The 19,185-nt window shown below is 44.0% G+C and overlaps 2 protein-coding genes across 5 annotated transcripts in view; one reads left to right on the forward strand and one right to left on the reverse strand.

The window, feature by feature from the left end:
• Positions 1 to 9,275, reverse strand: part of RSF1 (remodeling and spacing factor 1) — a 59,979-nt gene extending 50,704 nt beyond the window's left edge. Inside the window, exon 1 of one of the 2 annotated variants that reach the window (XM_041414221.1) lies at positions 8,976 to 9,275. In XM_041414221.1, the coding sequence (XP_041270155.1) occupies positions 8,976 to 9,177 (202 nt within the window). In that variant the 5' untranslated portion in view covers positions 9,178 to 9,275. The remainder of the gene's footprint in view (positions 1 to 8,975) is intronic. The other variant, XM_041414223.1, reaches the window with a different exon arrangement.
• Positions 8,930 to 18,664, forward strand: AAMDC (adipogenesis associated Mth938 domain containing). Of its 3 annotated transcripts, none has more exons than XM_041414225.1 (4): positions 8,930 to 9,042; positions 13,057 to 13,207; positions 17,491 to 17,586; positions 18,341 to 18,664. In XM_041414225.1, exons 2-4 carry the CDS (start codon positions 13,076 to 13,078, stop codon positions 18,359 to 18,361), a joined length of 249 nt encoding a protein of 82 aa, XP_041270159.1. In that variant the 5' UTR covers positions 8,930 to 9,042; positions 13,057 to 13,075; the 3' UTR covers positions 18,362 to 18,664. The 3 variants fall into 3 exon arrangements, with proteins under 3 accessions (XP_041270159.1, XP_041270158.1, XP_041270160.1); XM_041414224.1 differs by having other exon boundaries at positions 9,018 to 9,042; positions 18,334 to 18,664; XM_041414226.1 differs by lacking the exon at positions 8,930 to 9,042 and adding an exon at positions 9,380 to 9,537 and having other exon boundaries at positions 18,334 to 18,664.
• The last annotated feature ends 521 nt before the right edge of the window (positions 18,665 to 19,185 follow it).

Genomic DNA, 19,185 nt, shown 5'->3' on the forward strand with positions numbered 1-19,185 from the left:
CTGAGATGAGGGGCCAACACCATAGAGGGCTGTGCAGCCCTTCAGAAGGGCCATGACACATTGGAGAGAGGGCCAGAGAGGAACTTTTGAAATTCAACCAGGGCAGATGCAGGGTGCTGCACCTGGGTAAGAATAAACCCACAGAGCAGCACAGGCTGGGGGCTGACCTGCTGGAAAGCAGCTCTGCTCCTTCCAGAGAAGAACCCAGGGGTGCTGGTGGACAACAAGCTGTCCATGAGGCAGCAGTGCCCCTGTTGCTAAATAGGCCAATGGTATCCTGGGATGCCTTAGGGAAAGCATTGCCAGCAGGGCGAGGGAGGTGATCCTGCCCCTCCACTCAGACCTGGTAAGGCCATGTCTGGAGCGCTGTGTCCAGTTCTGGGCTCCTTAGTACAAGAGAGACATGGAGCTCCTGGAGCAGGCCCAGTGGAGGGCTATGAAAATTATTAAGGGTCTGGAGCCTCTCTCTTAGAAGGAAAGGCTGAGGCCTGTTCAGCCCTGAGAAGAGAGGGACAAGAGGGAATCTCATCCATGTAAATATCAAAAGGGAGGGTGCCAAGAAGATGGATCCAGGTTCTCCTCAGTGGTGCCAAGCACTAGGACACAAGGCAATAGGCAGAAACAGATGCACAGGAAATTGCACATGATTATGAGAAAGAACTTCTTTACTGTATGGATGGCCATGCACCAGAACAGGCTGCCCAAAGAGGTTGTGGAGTTTCCTGCTGGAGTCATTCAAGAACTGTCTGGATGCAATCCTGTGCAATGTGCTCTAGGATGACCCTGATTGAGCACGGGAGTTGGACCAGACGACCCACTGTCTTCCCTTCCAATCTGACCTGTTCTGTGATTCTGTAATCTCAATGTCAGCTTTGGGATGACCTCAGAAGTGTATGTACCAAGCAGTGGGCACTAATAATTGTACATGTCTATCAGTTAACTCTTCTTACACTAGACAATACAGCTTGAAGTAATCCCAAATAAGAGAAAAGAAGTTCATGGTAAGTGCTGAAAACTCAGGAAGACCCTGAGTTACAAAGACATGCACAGGGAGAATATTCTGAGAAACTCTTAGAGTTTCTGCAAAACCTCTGAAGTTGGCCAAGGCAAAGTGCTGATGGATTGCTGGCTAAAAGATAACTTCCACCTTACATGTGATAATGGGGTCACACACAACTCACTTTGATGTTTATGAAGTCCTCCAATACAAATTTACTGCAGTGGAGCACTGCCATGGAGCTTCTTTCACTGAGCACTATCTCACACCGGCCACAAGAATTTCCACTGATATTCCTGGTTCTTATACACTTGTCCTGAATAAGACTCTGACTTGGAAGTAATATCAGAAGCTTTTCCTCTAGTTCTGTACTACCCAAACTGTGTTGGAATTCAGTAAAGCCACCTACTGAAAGCATACTGCTCTTCCTTGATGGAGACACATGCTCCAACCGAACCTGCACAATCCCTAGGAAGGCTGAGCTTTGTGAGTGGGCCTCAGATGCTCTGTAACTCATCTGTGCCTGAAGAGCGGTGTCCCAAGTTCCTTTTTTCCATTCCATATGGCATTCTGCCTTCTCTTTCAGATGGGCAGTGCTACTGGCAAGAGACTGAACTGCTTCTCTCACCAGAAGTACAGTGTTTTTCTGGCTTCTACGTTGGATCATGAGATGTGGAGTCAACCTAAAACTGCACTAACAGCATAAATATGAAAGCACACTGGGATGAGCTGACATACCAGCCCAACACACATAAAGGTGTGAAGTCTACCCACAGAAAAACTAAAAAAATAGGAATCATTATGAGATAATTATTTCCAAGATAAACTACACTCCTTAAACCAATGATCGAAAAACATGTTTAGATGCGGCCCAGTGACCTTAACATCAGATTAATTTACACTGACTGAAGTGCAGACCAGATGAGTTTATTCTGCATTAGAGACTTATTTGTCATGAAGTTGGTGCAAGAATGATCTGCTACTTACTTTCCCCAGATTTAACCCTGTTATGCTGTTTCAGGATATCATCTCCAAGCCACTGGAGTCTATCTTTAAAAAAATTATTTAATTTGGTGTCTAGAAACATGAATGTAGAGCCTCCATTACAGTAAAAAATTAAACAAGCACAGAAGAAATACACCAACTTCCAAAGTTCACTAGCTATATTTTTATTCTCCAGTAGTTAGCTGCTAAGTTAAAAATGCAGCATTTTACTAACAGGTGGTGGATTAATGCTTTGGTGGCTTTGACATAAATGTTTTGGTTCAGTCCCTAAATGCAGTAGGAAGGCACTATTATATGCATACATTCCATAAACACAGTCAGGTCAGCCTGCATAAAGGTGAAAACTACTTGACTGATTCAGAACAGCAGGTAAAATTTCTTATTCACTGGGTGTGAAAAGACATAAACACTCAGGCCTGCAGAGCAGATGAAAAGCATTACCTCCTGATACAGTTTTAGGGCAGAAGAAAGCTTCTAGTATCAATGCAGCCCCATACTGAATACGTTAATGAAGAAGATGCAGCAATATATAATGTGAGAATAAACTCCACCCACCCAGCACTACAGACACTACCAACATTTTATGCCAGAACTTGGCCATTTACATAAGAGGACACCACATGAATTAATCCTTCTTCACTGGAAGCAGGTAATAAATCTTATGTACAATATCAATTATTAAATTTAAAGTGAAGCAATGTTTGACAGCACTTCCGTATTTATCATTTATATACATTTATCACCTACTTTTAATACTAACCAATCCTCTGTGGACATTACAAGTTACTGCAACGTATCACAACTTTACCTAAGAGTCACATCGAACCCTGTAACTTCTGATCAACAGTACACAAACATGCTTGATTATCAAATACACGAAAAAAAAATCAATCACATTAACAGAACACCACTTCACTACCTTTATCACTGGGAGCACAGCCAGTCTTGAGCTTGAAAGTCTGTCAAACTCCTTGTCATTAGAGTTGCCTTTGGTTGTTACACTAAACAGCCACAAAGTTTCAGGTATCTTTCTCCTATACATATATTCAACAGCACTCTGAGTCAAGGTTAATAGTTAATCAGAGAATGGTCAAGAGCCCTTGAGCTTAACATTGCATTGCTTTCCAGAGGTACTGGAATGACAGTAAAAAACCACAGACATAACCTACTGAAAACAAATTATTTCAATATCCAAGCTAATTTGAAAAAATGTTTTAGATGTCTAGAAGAATCAAGTAAAACACAGCACCTCACAAAACAGAACTTGCTGCTTTGGTAGTAAGTTCTGATAGCCCCAAAGACTTTTTTTTTCATGTCTACAATGTAGTCATAGGTACTGTCAATAAATGGTTTGCACAGATGCTGCCTGCCCTCAACCTAAGCACTCATTATAAAGACAGAAAAGGGGAGAAAAGATCCAGAAAAATGAACCTCCCACCAGGCATTTTCACCTCACCATGTCTTTCTTTAAATCATTTAAACCCCGGTCAACATGTGCAGAGCGGTTTTATTACGACACTCCAAACAAACATAACACATTCATGCTGTAATTAAGCAACAATCTTCCAGGCTAGGTCAGCCTGTCAGGGTGACTGCCAAGAGTCAAAGGTGATAAAGAAGTTTGAGCTGCAGTGAAAGTATGGAAGAGTGCTTCAGATTGGAAATCCACACAAAATTCACTTGTTGTTTTCAAGACTACCTTTAGCATGGTCTTCACCAACAAGATTGTGATGCAATTTTACTGAAAGAACACACAAAGCATGTGTACTTGTGACCATTTCAATGAAGAACAAATCAAACGCCACACTGCTAAGAAAAGCCTGCAAAAATCAATGAGCTAATGCAGCCTAGCACACTTTGGAAGATGCCATTCACCTCCGGGAGAGGTTCTCCCATTCACTCACTAGGGAACCTGGCAAACCAGCGAGTGTTTTGCGTAGTCATGTGTAAAATTAGATTTCTGTTGTGCAAGCTAACATTCTACTAATATTTTCATTCACAAGAGACCAAGTGCTTAATTAACACTTATACCGATTCTCAAGCTATTTACCGACACAAAAGAGGCGGTGACGTGATAGCATGGTTCCCTAAAAACAGCCCTAAATACAAATACAGTTTTTGCTCTCCTCTACCACATTTTTTACTATTTAAATTTGCAATTTCTCTTCTACTGCAAGTAATAACTTTCTCAAAAAAAACCCAACAACAAAAAACAACCCAAGGGAAAAAACCAAGTAAACAAAAAAATCCCAAGCAAACAAAAAAGCCACTATAGCATATGTTTGTAAGAACAAGAACAAGTATTGCTTTCCTGTGATAATTTGTTCCAGTTTGCAGTTTTGCCTTTGGAAGCAAGCAGAGGCAAAGGAGATGCAGTACCACAGCATAATGCAGAATGATCTGTATCATTACTTAGTTTTGCAACTAAAAGTACAGAAAAGTGGTTGTTGTAATGACAGCTCTCAGCCACCAGAAGTTCCACCTAAAATCATATATTGGGTTCCTGTGATGGACTTGGAGTTAATATTCTTCACGGTAGCTGGTATGGGGATTTGTTTTGGATTTGTACTCAAAACAGTGTTGATCATCCTAGAATGGTTTGGGTTGAAAGGGACCTTTAAGATCACCTAATTTCAACCTCGTGTCATCGGCAGGGACACCTCCCACCAGACCAGCTTGATCAGAGCCCCATTCTACCTGGCCTCGAACACTTCCAGGGAATGGAGCAGCCACAGCTTCTCTGGGCAACCTGTGCCTGTGAACAGCAAGATGCTTTTGTTATTGCTGAGCAGCGCTCACACAGAGCCAAAGCTTTTGCTGCTGCCCACAGACCCCACCAGTGAAGGGGCTGGAGGTGTACAAGGAGTTGGAAGTGGACACAGGCAGGAAAGCTGACCCCAAATGACCCAAGGGATATCCAGCCCATATGGTGTCATGATCAGCATGTAAAGCTGGGGCAAGAAGAAAGACTAGAACACTGGTAACCATGGCATTTGTCTTCCCAAGCCACCCTTACACGTGATGGAGCCCTGCTGTCCTGGAGCTGAACACCTGCCTGCCCATTTTGCTTTCCTAATAAACTGCCTGTCTCAGCCCACCAGTTTGCTCAGTTTTATCCTTCCGATTCTCTCCCCCATCCCACCAGGGGACAGTGAGTGTGTGGCTGCACAGGGCTGAGCTTCCAACTGGGGTTAAATCACAGCAGTTGCTTTTTAATAAACCCTATAAAAAACAATTTACTTCTGTAGGCATATCAACTAGCAAATTTTGTGAGTTAACACTGTCACCATCTTGACAGACACTCAACTTTACTCCTTCCTAAGACATTCAAGATTGTCAAAACTGCAACCCTAGTCACAACATTGTACTCAAAGCAAGAATAAGCAGCCATAAAGGCAAGATAATTATTCTTCATAAAATAAAATCTTCACCAGATAACTATAGTTCTTATTACTTTTTTTGAATGGTTGCAACTTTTAAATGAGCCACCAGCCAGAAAAATGACGCTATTTTATCACAGAGCTTTTATAAGTAACAGACCGTTTCCAGATCTATCAGTTTATCCCACTATTCAATAGTGAGGGGTGAAATCAACACCATACATTCTTCTTTTCCTAATCAAGTATGCTTTACATCACCCACTAAATTCCAACCTCTGTAGAGTTGGTTAAAGCATCTAACATGCTACTAACACAGGTTAATTTGATATCCAAATTAGTCAGACTACTACTGAAAACTATTCATACCTGAGCACTGCTGTCTTCACTGTTTGCCTTGAAATTCTCAGTTAAGGAGAAGTAATACAGCAAAGTTCAAGTGCTGTCTATGTGATAACAAAAACCTAAAAAGCTTCTAAGAAATAACTGATAGCTTCCAAGCTGTCAGCATCTGCTCAGCATCCCTTCCTGTACGGAAAGGTTATACCTTGCTTCCTTAATAATGAGCAAGTACTTTGTTCTAATTATTAACAGGAAAGAAAATATGACTCTTATACAACTACTGAACAACATCCAAACTTAAGCTCCTTGTTCTCCTTGGGGATCCTAATACAAAGAAAGTAACTTCTGCCGGCATCTCCCAAGAGTAACTCTTCAGAAAAGACAATATAGGACATGCTTAAAAAAAAACAAAAAAAAAAAACACCACAAAAACCCCCACATTTTTAAACTGCTGAGCATCAAAACATTTTAAAAGATAATTAAGGAAACACTCAAACTACTGATTCTCTTACTTGATTGCGAAAGTAATATGAAGAGGAGTTACAAACATGAAGTTCATGTCACAGTTGAGATTTAAGTCTTGCTCCAGGTTTCTTAAAAATTCAGGAGAAAGACCCCAACACTTTGAGGTTCCATAGATATTTATTTAGATGTTATTATGCCACTGCAAATCCACTGTCAAGCAATACTGGTATCAAAAGTGAAACTAACTGTACATTGCAAACGGAAATCAAATTCCTTTTGCATTCCAAGGAAAACTACACACAGTTGTAAATTACAGATATTTAGCAATAAAAGAATCCCTTCAGTTTTCCATCAGTGTTTAGCAACTTTATGACTTGTATCCTTAAAAACACCACCTTGAGGGCTACTTGAAGTAAAAATCATGTAGAGAAACGTAGTCAATGCAGACATTTTCCCAAAAACTTAAAACACACCAGTAATAATGTGTACCACAGCCCAAGACCACAGACCAAGCCCAACAAATTTGTTTTATCAAAGGAAAAGATATCCAAGACACCCACCAACTATCAGACAAAACATCAAGATTTATCCAAGGTTGTTTGTCACACCTCCACACTTTCCTTTTTAGAGATGAGAATGACCTCTACACTTACATCAGCTACACCAGGCACAAGCAAAGAACCCCAGTACTTCAGACATTTTCAGAAGCTGCATCTGCTCCCATTTGGGGGGACTATTCTAAAGCAGGGAAAATAACCTGTCCCTTGCCAAACAGGAAGGGCGATACAAAGAAAAGTTTAAACATTTGACAGGAATCAAATCAACCCATAAAGCAAACTCCCTTAACACAAGTCATTTGAAATCTTTTCAGGAAAGAGTCATGCAGTAAACACCACCCTGTTGACAAACCCCATCATGCAATTAAAGTCATCAGAAATTATGATGTTTGAGGTTTTTTTAATAAAATGCATATTTTTGAAACACAGGCCACTATCTCACCTTTTCAGTTTAATTTATTTTGCAGTTCACACAACTAAATTACTCTTACATATCCACTCACTTTGTGCCACACAGTAAGAGCATTAAGTTTGCTTTGCAAACACCACTTTAAAATTACTGTTTTCGCTAAAAAATTCAAACTTCTAAATGTGTTGGTGTTTTTTATTAATAAGTTTTGCAACAGTTTAACAAAACAACGTTTTTTCTAAACGGTTTCTCAAAAACGAGACAATCCTTTATATAACATAAGAGGTACAGGAGTGGTGGGGAATTGAATCTAAACATAAGCCTTCCACAAAGTTAACCCTGTTTAAAGAATTTTAAGAAATTTAAACTTAGATTACAGCTCTTTCATATTGACAGACAACATGAGGAGGAAACACATGAATCATATTTCACTCCGTTTCAGCAGCGGCTGCTGTGAATTCACAGACAGGACATCTGCACTTAGCAAAATACAACTTCCTTTACATGAGGAAACACCCACACGCCGATTTAATCACACAACCCTCCCTTCCCCGTCCCAGACAGGGTGGGCTCGGTGGGGCAGGAGGCGAGAGCGAGCGCGTTTTGGGGGAAAGCAGCAGGGGCTGCCGGAGCAGGAGCAGCCCTGAGCCGGGCTTCTCCAGCAGCAGGAAGTTTCCAAGGGGCCTTGCCGAGCATGCGCCGTGGGCCGCACGGGCTCCCTATGTGGCAAGAGTGCAGAGGCAACAACCAAACGAATAACAGAGACAAGAGATCAAGAGCAACAAGCTCCCTCCCCTCTGTATTCCTGCGGCCGCCTCCACACAGCCCTCCTTGCCCAGGCTGCTCTCTTGGCCCGGGCCCTCCCGCATCCATCGCGGGCAGCTGGGATTAGGGAGTCTGGCAGGCAAACCTGCTACTGGAGAGGGAGGAGAGGAGAGCGAGAGCGGCTCGAAAGCAAACAGAGGAGTGCATAACCTGTGCCTCCACCTCGCACGTCTCAGGTGGCGGCGGGGGAGCAGCAGCGAGCGCACAGCGTGTCCCCCCCGCAACTGGAAGAGGGGATGGGGGAGGAGGAGGGGGGAGAAAAGAGGGATGGAGGTGGCACACAATGGCTGTCTGTGTTTGTGGGGAGGAGACGGCCCACAACAGCAGCCGTGGGGGGGCTCAGGGCTTCTCCGTGGCCCCCATTCCTCATCGCAGATACACCGAGGTGAAAGGGAGGGGGTCACTGGGGATCGGGACATTCCCATGTGTTCGTATATATGTGCGCCCTTCTTCCTTCGGGGGAGAGGTAAAAACGGGCAGAGATATTGGGGGGAGGGGGGGAAGAGGCTGTGAAGCGCCCCCCAAGCTGTGGGGAAGGGAGGAGGTGGAAGAGAGACCGGCTACCAGCGCCAAGCTGAACGAAAATAGTTATTTCGTCTTATGCCTGTTTTCTGCAAGGAGTCCCACCCGCACAGAGCTCGGGAACGAACCCAGGGAAGCGGGGGGGGGAGGGAGGAACGGAGGGGGGTCACAGGCGGCACTGAGAGGGAGCAGAGGGGAAGGGGAAGGCCCCCACCTCCTTCCCGTGCCCGCCGCGGGGGCAGGCAGCTCTCCCCCCAATATACACACACAAATAGCTGCTCCCCCCCGAAAAAACAGGGAGAGAGGGCTCCCCTCCCCCCGGGAATCCCAGGCCCCTCCTCTCCCTCGGCGCGCTCCACCCCCGGGGCCGGGAGGAGGCGGGGGGGGGACAGCCCCGGCCCCCCCTCCGCCCCCCGGGCCCCCCTCAGCCGGCCGGCCCGGAGCGGGCGGGCGGGAGCGGTATGGGAGTCGCTTACCTTGGTCTCCGGGCTCCTGCGGCGGTTGCAGGACGCGCTCCAGCTCCGGGAAGGGCAGCTCGGGCAGGTCCAGCAGGGCCCCGTAGCGCTCGAGGAAGGAGCAGACAACGGCGAAGTTGGGCCAGGAGCCCGGGCAGCGCGGGCCCGCGGGGGCAGGGGGCGGCGGGGATGGGGCCGGAGGAGCCGCCGCCGCCGCCGCCATCTTGGACCTGGGGATGGAGAAGGAGCTGGGGAGGGGGAGGGAGGAGGGGGCGCTGCCGGGCCGGGCCGCCACTATCCCACAATGCACCGGGGGGACGATGAAGGCAGGGGAGGGCAGGGGGCGGCGGCCAGAGCGGCGCGAGCCGGCTCCCCTCCGCCGCGCGCGGCGAGGGGGAATGAAAACAAGGCGGGGCAGGGGCGGGGGTAGGCCCACGGCCCGACCAATCGGAGAGGGCGGAAGGCGGGACCGGCAGGGAGCGCTGCCCAATGAGAGCGTGGCAGCCTGGAGGCCCCGCCCCCTCCCCGCGGGGCCAGGCGGAGGCGGAGCCTGGCGGGGCAGCGGGGTCGCGCGCGCGGGGCGGTGAGTGCGGGCGCGTGAGGGAGCCCCGGCGTGAGGGGAGCGGGCGGGAGGCGCGGCCGGCGCCGGTGCCTGTCCCGGCCCTGGTGCCTGTCCCGGCCCTGTGCCCCGTCACGCCAGGCCGTGTTTCGGGCGGTCCTGAACTGCGCCTTCCCTTCCCAACTGCCTCCCTCCACCCCTCCCGCGGTGCTTCTCAGCGTTCTCCGTCCTTGTCTCCTTGCTTCTCTCCGCTGTATTCCCGAAGTGCTGTTCCCCTCACTCTTCTCTCACTGCCAGGTCCCCGTGATCTCCCGGTTAACTGCCGTCACAAGGCTCCCCAGCGAAAAGCAATTGCTGAATTCCCAAATTGTGTTTTCCTCCTTCGTGAACTTGACACCTTCCCCCTCCCTACACAGTTGATCTAAACTTCTGCCGTCCTGTCTGTTCGCCTTGCTGCCGTCAGTTTTTCATCCTGACCTTCCTCTGGCTGCTGTATCCCCAGGAATGGGAAGTCGCCGCCTCCTGCCTCTGCTCCCAGGCAGCGCTGGAAAACCACGTTGTCCTGTGACACCTTACAGGAATTTGTTCTGCCCAAAACTTCACGTACACCTCTGCTCCCAGGCAGCGCTGGAAAACCACGAGGGATTTACTCTTCCCCCTGTATCCTCTTCAGTCTCAGGTTGCCCCTTGGATTTTACAAAGCGTCCTTTCCTTCTTCAGCGTCTCAATAAAATGTCATCGGGTGCACTGCTCTCATTCACCTCTTTTATTTCATTTATTGCTGGTTACCTCCACAGAAGAAAGGTGCGCTGGCAATCTTAAAGTCCACCAGCTTGCCCAGCTGCAATTCAATCTCAGCTTTCTTCCACTTCCTTCTCAGCTACTTTTGCCTTCTGCCATCCTTATCCACCGCTTCATTTCTCTTTTTCAGTATAGTCTCCTAGCATAAACATTCATTTTGCCTCCTTTTAAGTTCTACTTCTTTTATTTCTGATGTTTTTAAACTCTCATGACTTTGCTTGTAGAGTTCTGAGCCATTTCTGCTCCTTGTCTCTTTATGTTTGGACTGCTGCAGTTTGCAGAAATTGCAATTTTAGATTGTACTTGCGAGTAATTTAACTCAAGGCTTCTTTTGATCTTAAGTGTTAATATATATTTTAATACTTTACATTTCTCACAGTGAATAATTTAAAAAATAGTTTGTTTGAGAACTATTTTCCTGCTCCTCAGTGATTGAGGAGCCATGCTCTACATCAAAGGATGCCCAAAGTTTCTATCAATGAGTTCATTCTCACTTTAAGATGTTCATATTTATTCTAGTGATCTGATAATCTTACTGGCAATATTATGGGAAATAGTTTTAGAGGACAAATTTTTATTTGTGCCTTGTAAGTTTTGTTGCTTCATTTCTGCTATTTACTTATTTTTACGCCGTTTATAAAAGATATCGTGGAATCCTTGTTCTCTCATTCGCAGTTTGTGCCTGTTTGATTGCACTGTTCCAGCCTTGTGATACTTTTTGGATTATTCCTGATCATCTTGTTGTTCATTCACCTATGTCCAACCTCCAGGTCTAATTCTACCATTTCACCTGAAAAGGAGCACAGGCAAAAATTATTTTCATTCTTCAGAGGCAGGTTCTGGGTGCTTTATTCAGCCTTTACTCTTTGATTTCATTCTGTTGGGACTACTGCTGGTTATTTCTTCAGCTAGAATATCCCTTCAGACAGACCTTTGGAAAAATAATCTTACAAATCCTTGTTTCAATCCATTGCATCATGGGTGTGCCATGAGAGAATCTAGACTGTATTAATCCAAGCAAGTTTTAGTCCCCTCTAGCTGCTTGCCTCGCTCCTGTTTGACAGGACACATGTGGCACTAACTTCTCTCAGGAGTGAGAAGGAGAAGAAATGCCCCACTGTCCTGTGTGAGAAGCACCTCTGGCACCCTCAGTCCTTGCTGAATCCAAAGCAATGCGCTTTTTCCTTCATGCAGTGTTTTAGGTGGGATACTGAGATCTGCTTCTGGCAATCCAAGGAGAGCACATCCCGTCTGGCACTGCTGCACCTTTTGTAGCACATGCAAGACAGGAAGGGAGGCTTCCAGGAGGACTGGAAGCACGGTCATCTAAAGATTTATCTTTTGCAAAGGCAGTGCCTTTAATCTGTGCTGCCAGGGTTCGTGTAATGAATTTAAGCTATTCAATTCCTGGTGAATGTAAACAATTAAAAAATAAAGGATGAGAATCTGTGTATCTGGAAGGATCTGCCACAGAGATGTTGTGGATTAGGCAGAGGTGGACCTCTTTCTACTGGAGAAACATCATGTTTTCTTCAAAACACGGGTTTCAGACCATGCGCCTTGGAAGGGCAGAAAGATGACTCTGCCCTGGAGATGTGTCAGTGGACTGCCACGCTAGTCCAAAGCATTTCCAGGCTATCATCCCCCTGTGATTCCTCTCTTTCCATTCACTGCCAGAATCACCACAGCAATCAGACTGCAGTACCTGAGGGACAGTGAGGAGGGGAAAGCTTCTGTGGGGAGCTGACACGGGGCCTTGTGAGGCAGTTCCTGCCCTGCTGGTGCCCAGCAGTGATTGTGGAAGCGGATCGATCCCAACATCGCTGTGCCACACACCAAAAAGCAGTTGGGCTACAGGGGCACTGATAAGGCTCTGTCAAGTTCTAGGCAACAGACATCAAAGGAGGATGTGTACCAGTGGTTGGCTGCTAAAGGAAAAAGGGAGAAAATAAGCAGAGACTTAGAAAACATGACTGAAGGGATGTTTATTTAATCTAAATGAAATAAAAGAAAAATACTGAGTGAAATCCTCAAGAAAACAGAACAAAAGATTAAAAAGACAAATATTAAACGTTCTACTTGTCCCCAGCAGAAAGGATTAGAAATAATGGATTTAAGTTGAAACAATGAAGATGGAGCTCAAGCAATTGGACAAGTTCTTATTTGGATGTATAATCCTGGGGGAGTTGGTCTCTGTCAGCAGTGTCTGGGGAAAGGCTTGACCCCTTTACATCCCTGAAAGTCTTGTTTTCTCTAGAAATGTGACAGGGACACTGGTTCATGGCTTTGCAGTTGGGCTTGTTTGGCATTTCCTTTTAACCTCATTTAACACTTCAATGGTAAAAGAAGAAAGTGGCCAATGAAATAGTGCAGATTTCTGATATTTTAGGAAATTATTATCATCCTCATTGTTCATTTTCAGGAGAAGATTAAAACCCAGATGTGAGAGGATATTCTGGGACCTGATCCCTGTTGATAGTTTTAGAAGTTGAACATCCAATACTTGAACAGATTTAGCACGTAAAATGATTTGCCCAAAATCCTGCACAAAATCCCCAAGAGGACAGGCAATTCAACAAATCTGCTGATGCTCAGTTCAAGTCTGTTGTCACAAAACCACGTGGATAAAGTCTGTAACAGCATTTCCTTCCTAGCTCCTTGGGGCGAGGACAGAATTTTCCGTTTTTATTACCATGCTGCATATGTTGGCCTGATGTTAAGTATTAAATATCCTTTTTCCAGACTCCGGTTCAACTTTGTGATGTCTTCCCCTGAAATTGCTTCCCTTTCTTGGGGTCAGATGAAGGTGAAAGGCTGCTCTACAACATATAAGGACTGCAAAGTGTGGCCGGGAGGGAGCCGCACGTGGGACTGGCGAGAAACCGGGACTAATGTAAGTTTGCTGTTTTGTACCCTACCTTTGAAACAGGACTCTGAGAATGGTCCAGAGAACAGTGTTAAAGTTCCAGCCAGAAATTCAGTGAGCTGCCTTTTTCTTTCACCTAGCCATTAGATTTTTCTGGTAAGAATTGAGTGAATGTTTTGGAGGTGACTTTGTGGGGGTCAGAGGGCTGCAGTCCCACTACGTCCTACACACAACAGGGTATAGCAACTGTTGCCATGAGTTCTGACAGCCACCCTCACCAAACAACTCACACACCTCAGAGCTCTCAAACAATATTCCTCATCTGTTTAGGAGTGCAATTGTCATAAGGTGCCAGTAACAACCTCTCTTCAGACTGTCCAAACAAAAGTTATCTTGAGTGAGATAGGGAAAGAAATTATGAAGAGTTAAAAAAAAAAAAAACAACCAGACAGTAACTGATCTTGCATGTTTGGAAGACAACATTGCATGTGGTTTAGTTTTTATCCTTTTCCTTGGGGTCCCATGTACATATTTTAGAGGAAAAATATGCAGATACAGTGTCTCATGCTCTATTTTCTCTGTGAAAAGCTCACGGTCTGGCTAATCACACAGTGACTTCTCTTGGTAGCCATATACTAAGTGCTTGCCCTTGTAATTTTTAAGGTTTATCTGTAAATGCAATCAGAATTGGATGAAAGTACATGGAGCAGTATTGATGTTTCAGATTTAGAAGCAGTATAGCATATATTGCAATAGGAACTGGATGTTGATAATTCTCCCCATATTAGGACTTGCACTGGGATAGAAGATTGGCTAGGAAAAAAGAAGTTCCACACTTTCAAAGCAAAAGTTAAAGCACAAAATAACAATGTAGTGACCAGGCCCAGCACCTGCAGCTGTATCCATGCAGAGGATGCAGCTCTCTTGGATTCATTTTGACACAACTGAAATGCAAAGCATTTGGGTTTGCAAGTTCATCTGTAATCTTTGGGAGAATAGAACTTTTTTAATCCGTCAGAGTTCAGTTTATGCAGAATATATAACACCAAGGAAAAGTGCTGCTGTCATGCAAAGATATCTGCACCTTGCAGAGGAAAAGGTAGCTGTATGTAACCTTCTAAAATGTATTTCATTTATGGCCTGTTTATTAAAAAATAAGTTTTCACTGGCTGTTCAAAAGGCTGGGTTTTGTGGTGAGAGTTGCTGTCTGCTTGCTTGACAATATCATTTTTGTGCTTTATATTCACATGGCTGGAGAAGCAGAACAGGTAACAATAGCCAAAAAGTTCCCAACTAGTTCCCATCCCAATCACATTTTTATATTTATTCCAACCACTGGAAAATTTTGGTTTCAAATTATAGGCACTTACTAACATTTAGGAGGCTGTGCTTTCTTTTGAAAGTTTCTAACAAGGAATATCTTCTTGTCGTAAGTACAATGTTTAAATCCATAAGTTTTTAGAGGACTTGTAAGACAAGTCAGTGTTAAATTAAAATTGGAGGAGAAAAAGAATAGTTGGGTTCTCTGGAGAGGTAGGTTTTCTGGCATCCTTTTTATTTAATCAGGAAGTAAAAAATACATATCTAAAGTAAGGCCTTATGTAAGTCACTTGTTCAGCTCCTGCTTTAGTTCTATCCTTGCAGCTGAGGAGTGAGGTGATTTTCTTTTAAAATAAATAGCAAACAACAAATATTAAGAATAGAAGTAAGCTTTTTCTAGGCTGCATCTCCAATGTTGAGAAGAACTGTCAATACTTTAATTTTGTCAGCACTGGAAACAGTAAGATTCAACAGCTGCATTTTCTGCCACTCCATCTTTTTTAAAGATGGAGTAATTTACTTACTTACCTTAAGCATGTTTTTCCTGGAGGTAGCTGGAACTGAAGTGTGGAAAACAAGCAGTGCTGGTCATGTCCTACTCTCTAGTTGGAAATAAATTGCTTCCTTTCCTCCTCTGCTGTCACACTGCTGTCGAGTGAAGCATTCTTTCATCAGGAAAATTGTATAACTGGCCCTGCAAGGTTCTGTAACTGAGCACTAGCAGTTATTGTGGCCTTAACCCTTGGGGATGAATGGCACCCTCTCTCCCTGGCTGGCTGCATTTCAGTGCCATCTGCTAATGGCAGAAGAAAAGATGTAGGTATTGCTGAAATGAAGGCCAGAGAACAGAGCAGGCAAGAAAATCTGCTGTCAAATCAACAATGATACAGTTATTTCATCATGTTACATGTCTCCTTTAGTAACACTAGTTTCTTGCTAGCATCAAAGTGTTCTGTGTAACCAAAGAAAATCCTTTTGTTCCATGGATTTAATATCTCAAGAGCGCTTCTCACGTGACAGCAAACCTTCCCCAGAATTCTAATTATTGTAATTGCAGTAAAACACACCAATTCTCCTTGTCTAAGTTTTGAGTCTACTTAAAAAACCCCAAAGGAAAAGCATTGCCTATTCTGTCATAAACAAGTACTTAGAGTGATTTGGTCTGAGAAAGCTCTGCCCATTCAAATGAGTTCTATATTCCAAGTGTGGATATGGAATGTAAACAGACTAAGGGGAACACAACCTTTGGTCCTGGCAGGGTCCTGGCAGCCCAAAGGGCCAGACATGTCCTGGAGCGTGTCAAGCACAGCACAGCCGAAGGAGGTGCTTGTTCCACTCTGCTCTGTGCTGGGGCAGCCCCACCTCAAGTTCTGTGTGCAGTTTTGGGCACCTCAACATAAGGAGGACATCTGACTGTTAGACTGTGTTCCAAGGAGGGTGATGAAGATGCTGAAAGGCCTCGAGGGCGAGGCTTATCAGGAGCACCTGAGGTCATTTGGCCTGTGCATCTTGGAGAAGAGGAGGCTGAGGGGTGAGACCTCATTGCAACCTAAAATTTCCAGAGGCAGGGCAGTGCAGGCAAGGTCCTGATCTCTCTGGTGACCAGCAGTAGAACCCATGGAAATGCAGTCAGGCTGCAAGGGGATGTTCAGATGGAGTGTTAGGAAAAGGCTTTCCACCCAGAGGATGCTCAGGCTCTGGAACAGGCTCTCCAGGGATGTGATCACAGAGCAAGCTTGTCAGAGTTCCAGAAGCATCTGGATGATGCTCTTAAGTCGTGGTTTAGCTCAAGATAGTCCTGTGAATGATTCTCATGGATCTCTTCCAACATGAGGTGTTCTATGATTCTGAGAACTTGGAGAACCATAAAGGTGAATCATCTCTGTTGCTGAAATTTCAGACATTAGCCATCCTAAAGACTTTCTTGTGGAATAAGTTTAATTCACTCATTGGAAGTGGCACTCTACCATGGAAGGCTTTTTTCACCTCTAACTTTAGGAGCTCATGTGTTTGTTTCAGCTTGGAAAGTCTTACTTGCTCCATTCTCCACGAGTCCATCATGGCATGACCTACTTCAAGTGAGAAATTCAGACCTCTTGAAAACTTCAGAACTTCAAAATTCTACTTGAAAAAAACAAAAAAGGAGTGGGGGGGACAAATTAATATTTATGTTTTAAAAATAAAAATACACACCAAAGAGGGGCCAAATTATAGCCACAGGATTCCAGTATCTTACTCTTGACCACATGGAGATACACAGAAACTGAATCCAGGAGGAGAATTAGGGTAACATAATAATGTTTTATTAACATAGGTGTGTTTATGCATTCATACGTTTAAAGCATAATAGCAGTAAGTGGGTGTACTTTTTAAAACATCTGTTAATGTGGTGTGTAAGTTCCTTCTTTCTCTGGGGCATTTGGATTCAAATATTCTTTTCTCAAAATAAAGAATAGTGCAGAAATCCAAGCTGTTAACTGAAATTAAGCTACCCAATAAATTTCAGTCCTCTTTGGTGAGATTTGCAAAGTAAACAAGAAAATGATTTAATAATTTTAATTATCTGAGGAGTTATTTGTATTTAATGTGAGTAAACTTTGGCTTGCAACCATCTTTCTTTCAAGTAGATGTTGCGATTTTGAAATCAAACACCAGTATTGTTGCAATTTATTGATTTCACCTTAACTGTTAATATTTATAAAATATCAGAAGTTAGACATAAATGTTTAAGAAATTGTAATGCATCTTTTTGGTTTTGATAAGGAATTATAATCTCACCATCAATCAATTAATTATCATCCTTCATTTGCATATTAAATACCTTTTTCAGTTTCTAATGTTATCTATTGTGTGTACATACAGAAGAGGGTTGAGTTACATTCTGGTTCTGCTAATTTACCCTGCTGCTCTGTGTTCAGGACACACAGACACAGCTTTCCTGGCTGATGCTGTCAGTACACAGACTATTATTTTCCTTCCCTGACACTTAGCATTCTCCAGGAGTGCAGCCAGCTGACCTTGAAGAAGTCGTCAAGAAGGGTGTTAAAACTGTGGTGATTGGTCGTGGCATGAGCGAGGCTTTGCAGGTAGGTTTTTGTTCTGTGACAAGCATGAAGAGAACTGTTTGTTTTCCCTCTCCCTCTGATTAGGAGGAAAAAAATTAAATCGATGATGCTTCACTGAGAGAGAAAAAATTGAGGATCAGTGTGAATGAGCTCCTGTCAGGGGTCCCTCAGGTCCTGAAAGAAACATCATTTGAGCTCCTCTGTGTTAGTGTCCGTGTCAAGCAGTAAACAGTTTATGTTCTGCTGCAGGAACAAATGAAATAAGAATTTTTCAGAATGCCATTAGTCCTCTCCTCTTGCAATAGGTTGTAACTGGCTCTCTAGCCTGCTGTAAATACTGTGGTAATTAGGCATTCTTGTCACAATTGTTGCCCGGGTGTCATTTCAACAGATAAACTAGCTACGGAAAGCTCAGATCAGAAGTGCTGAGCTTTACTTGGTGAGAAGCAAGTCTTTAGCTTTCTGGTGGGATGAATAACACCTTCTTTAGATTAAATTCCTTTAGTTCCAATTCAGTTTATTTTTGTAAGGGAGGACTGCATTTTAAAGTGTGCTAAGGAGGTAGGGGAGGTATGTGTATGAAAGTAGCTTTATTGAAAAGAAAAAAAAATCAATCTTAGATCTATCTGAGCATTGTCATTTTGGCTACTGGCAGTTACTTAAGTCATGTTTTACAAATGGCTTCAGTGTCTGGTTTTCTACAAGTCTTACAGTTTAAGGGAAAAATAATCTGATTCTTGCTTTTGTGATTTCCTTTTCCCTTCCGAGGTTCCAGCATCCACTGTGGACTATCTGAAGAAGAACGGCATTGACGTGCTGGTGCTGCAAACGGAGAAGGCTGTGGCGGAGTACAACGCCCTGGCTGCTCGGGGTGTCAGGGTGGGCGGGGTGTTCCATTCCACCTGCTGAAGCGCTGCTCGTTCCGCCTTCCCGGCCCGCAGCCGGGACACGCCGACACACCTCTGCTGAATGCGATTGCCAAGGCATTTGTGCGCTGACGAGCGAAAACGCAAAGACAGTTTATTAGTTCAGGATTTAAACAAATCGAGGGCTCACAAAAGGTGGGGCTGTTAATGTAATTAAATAGTTTAATTACAGAATAATTTCCGTGTATTGTTGAGATTGACCCAATTTTTCTCTGAAGGCCATTCATAGTTTTGTTACTTGACTTTTCACCTGTTCGCTAAATCAGGAAATTATGTTTTGAATACTTTTATTAGAAAATGGCCCAAAATTACATTACTGGTTACTGGAATGCAGCCATAAAATAGCTGATGAGCACAATCAAGTAGTAGATATGAAGTGGTGGTAAAGAAGCACTTTACCACCACTGGATAAATAAGTTAAAAAAAAAATTAAACAGCAAACCGAGAACATACAACTTTACCTCCTGCAGGTGACCTCAGTCAGGGTGTTTGCCAATTTATGAATATCACATAATAGAGCACTTTTAAATTTTTCATTGAGCCTGAAAAAGGGGAAAAAATGTCAACAGGGTATAAGCATAAAACCTGGGCCTTAAAGAATTTTATTATTAATTGCCACTTTTGAGGATTGAGCTGTCTAATACATATCTATTCAGCAGTTTCTACATGCTTAAAATAATCAGAAACGTGTGTT

The sequence above is a fragment of the Onychostruthus taczanowskii genome, unplaced genomic scaffold, assembly GCF_017590055.1.
Source record: "Onychostruthus taczanowskii isolate IOZ18803 unplaced genomic scaffold, ASM1759005v1 scaffold44, whole genome shotgun sequence".
In the NCBI taxonomy this organism is placed as follows: Eukaryota; Metazoa; Chordata; class Aves; order Passeriformes; family Passeridae; genus Onychostruthus; species Onychostruthus taczanowskii.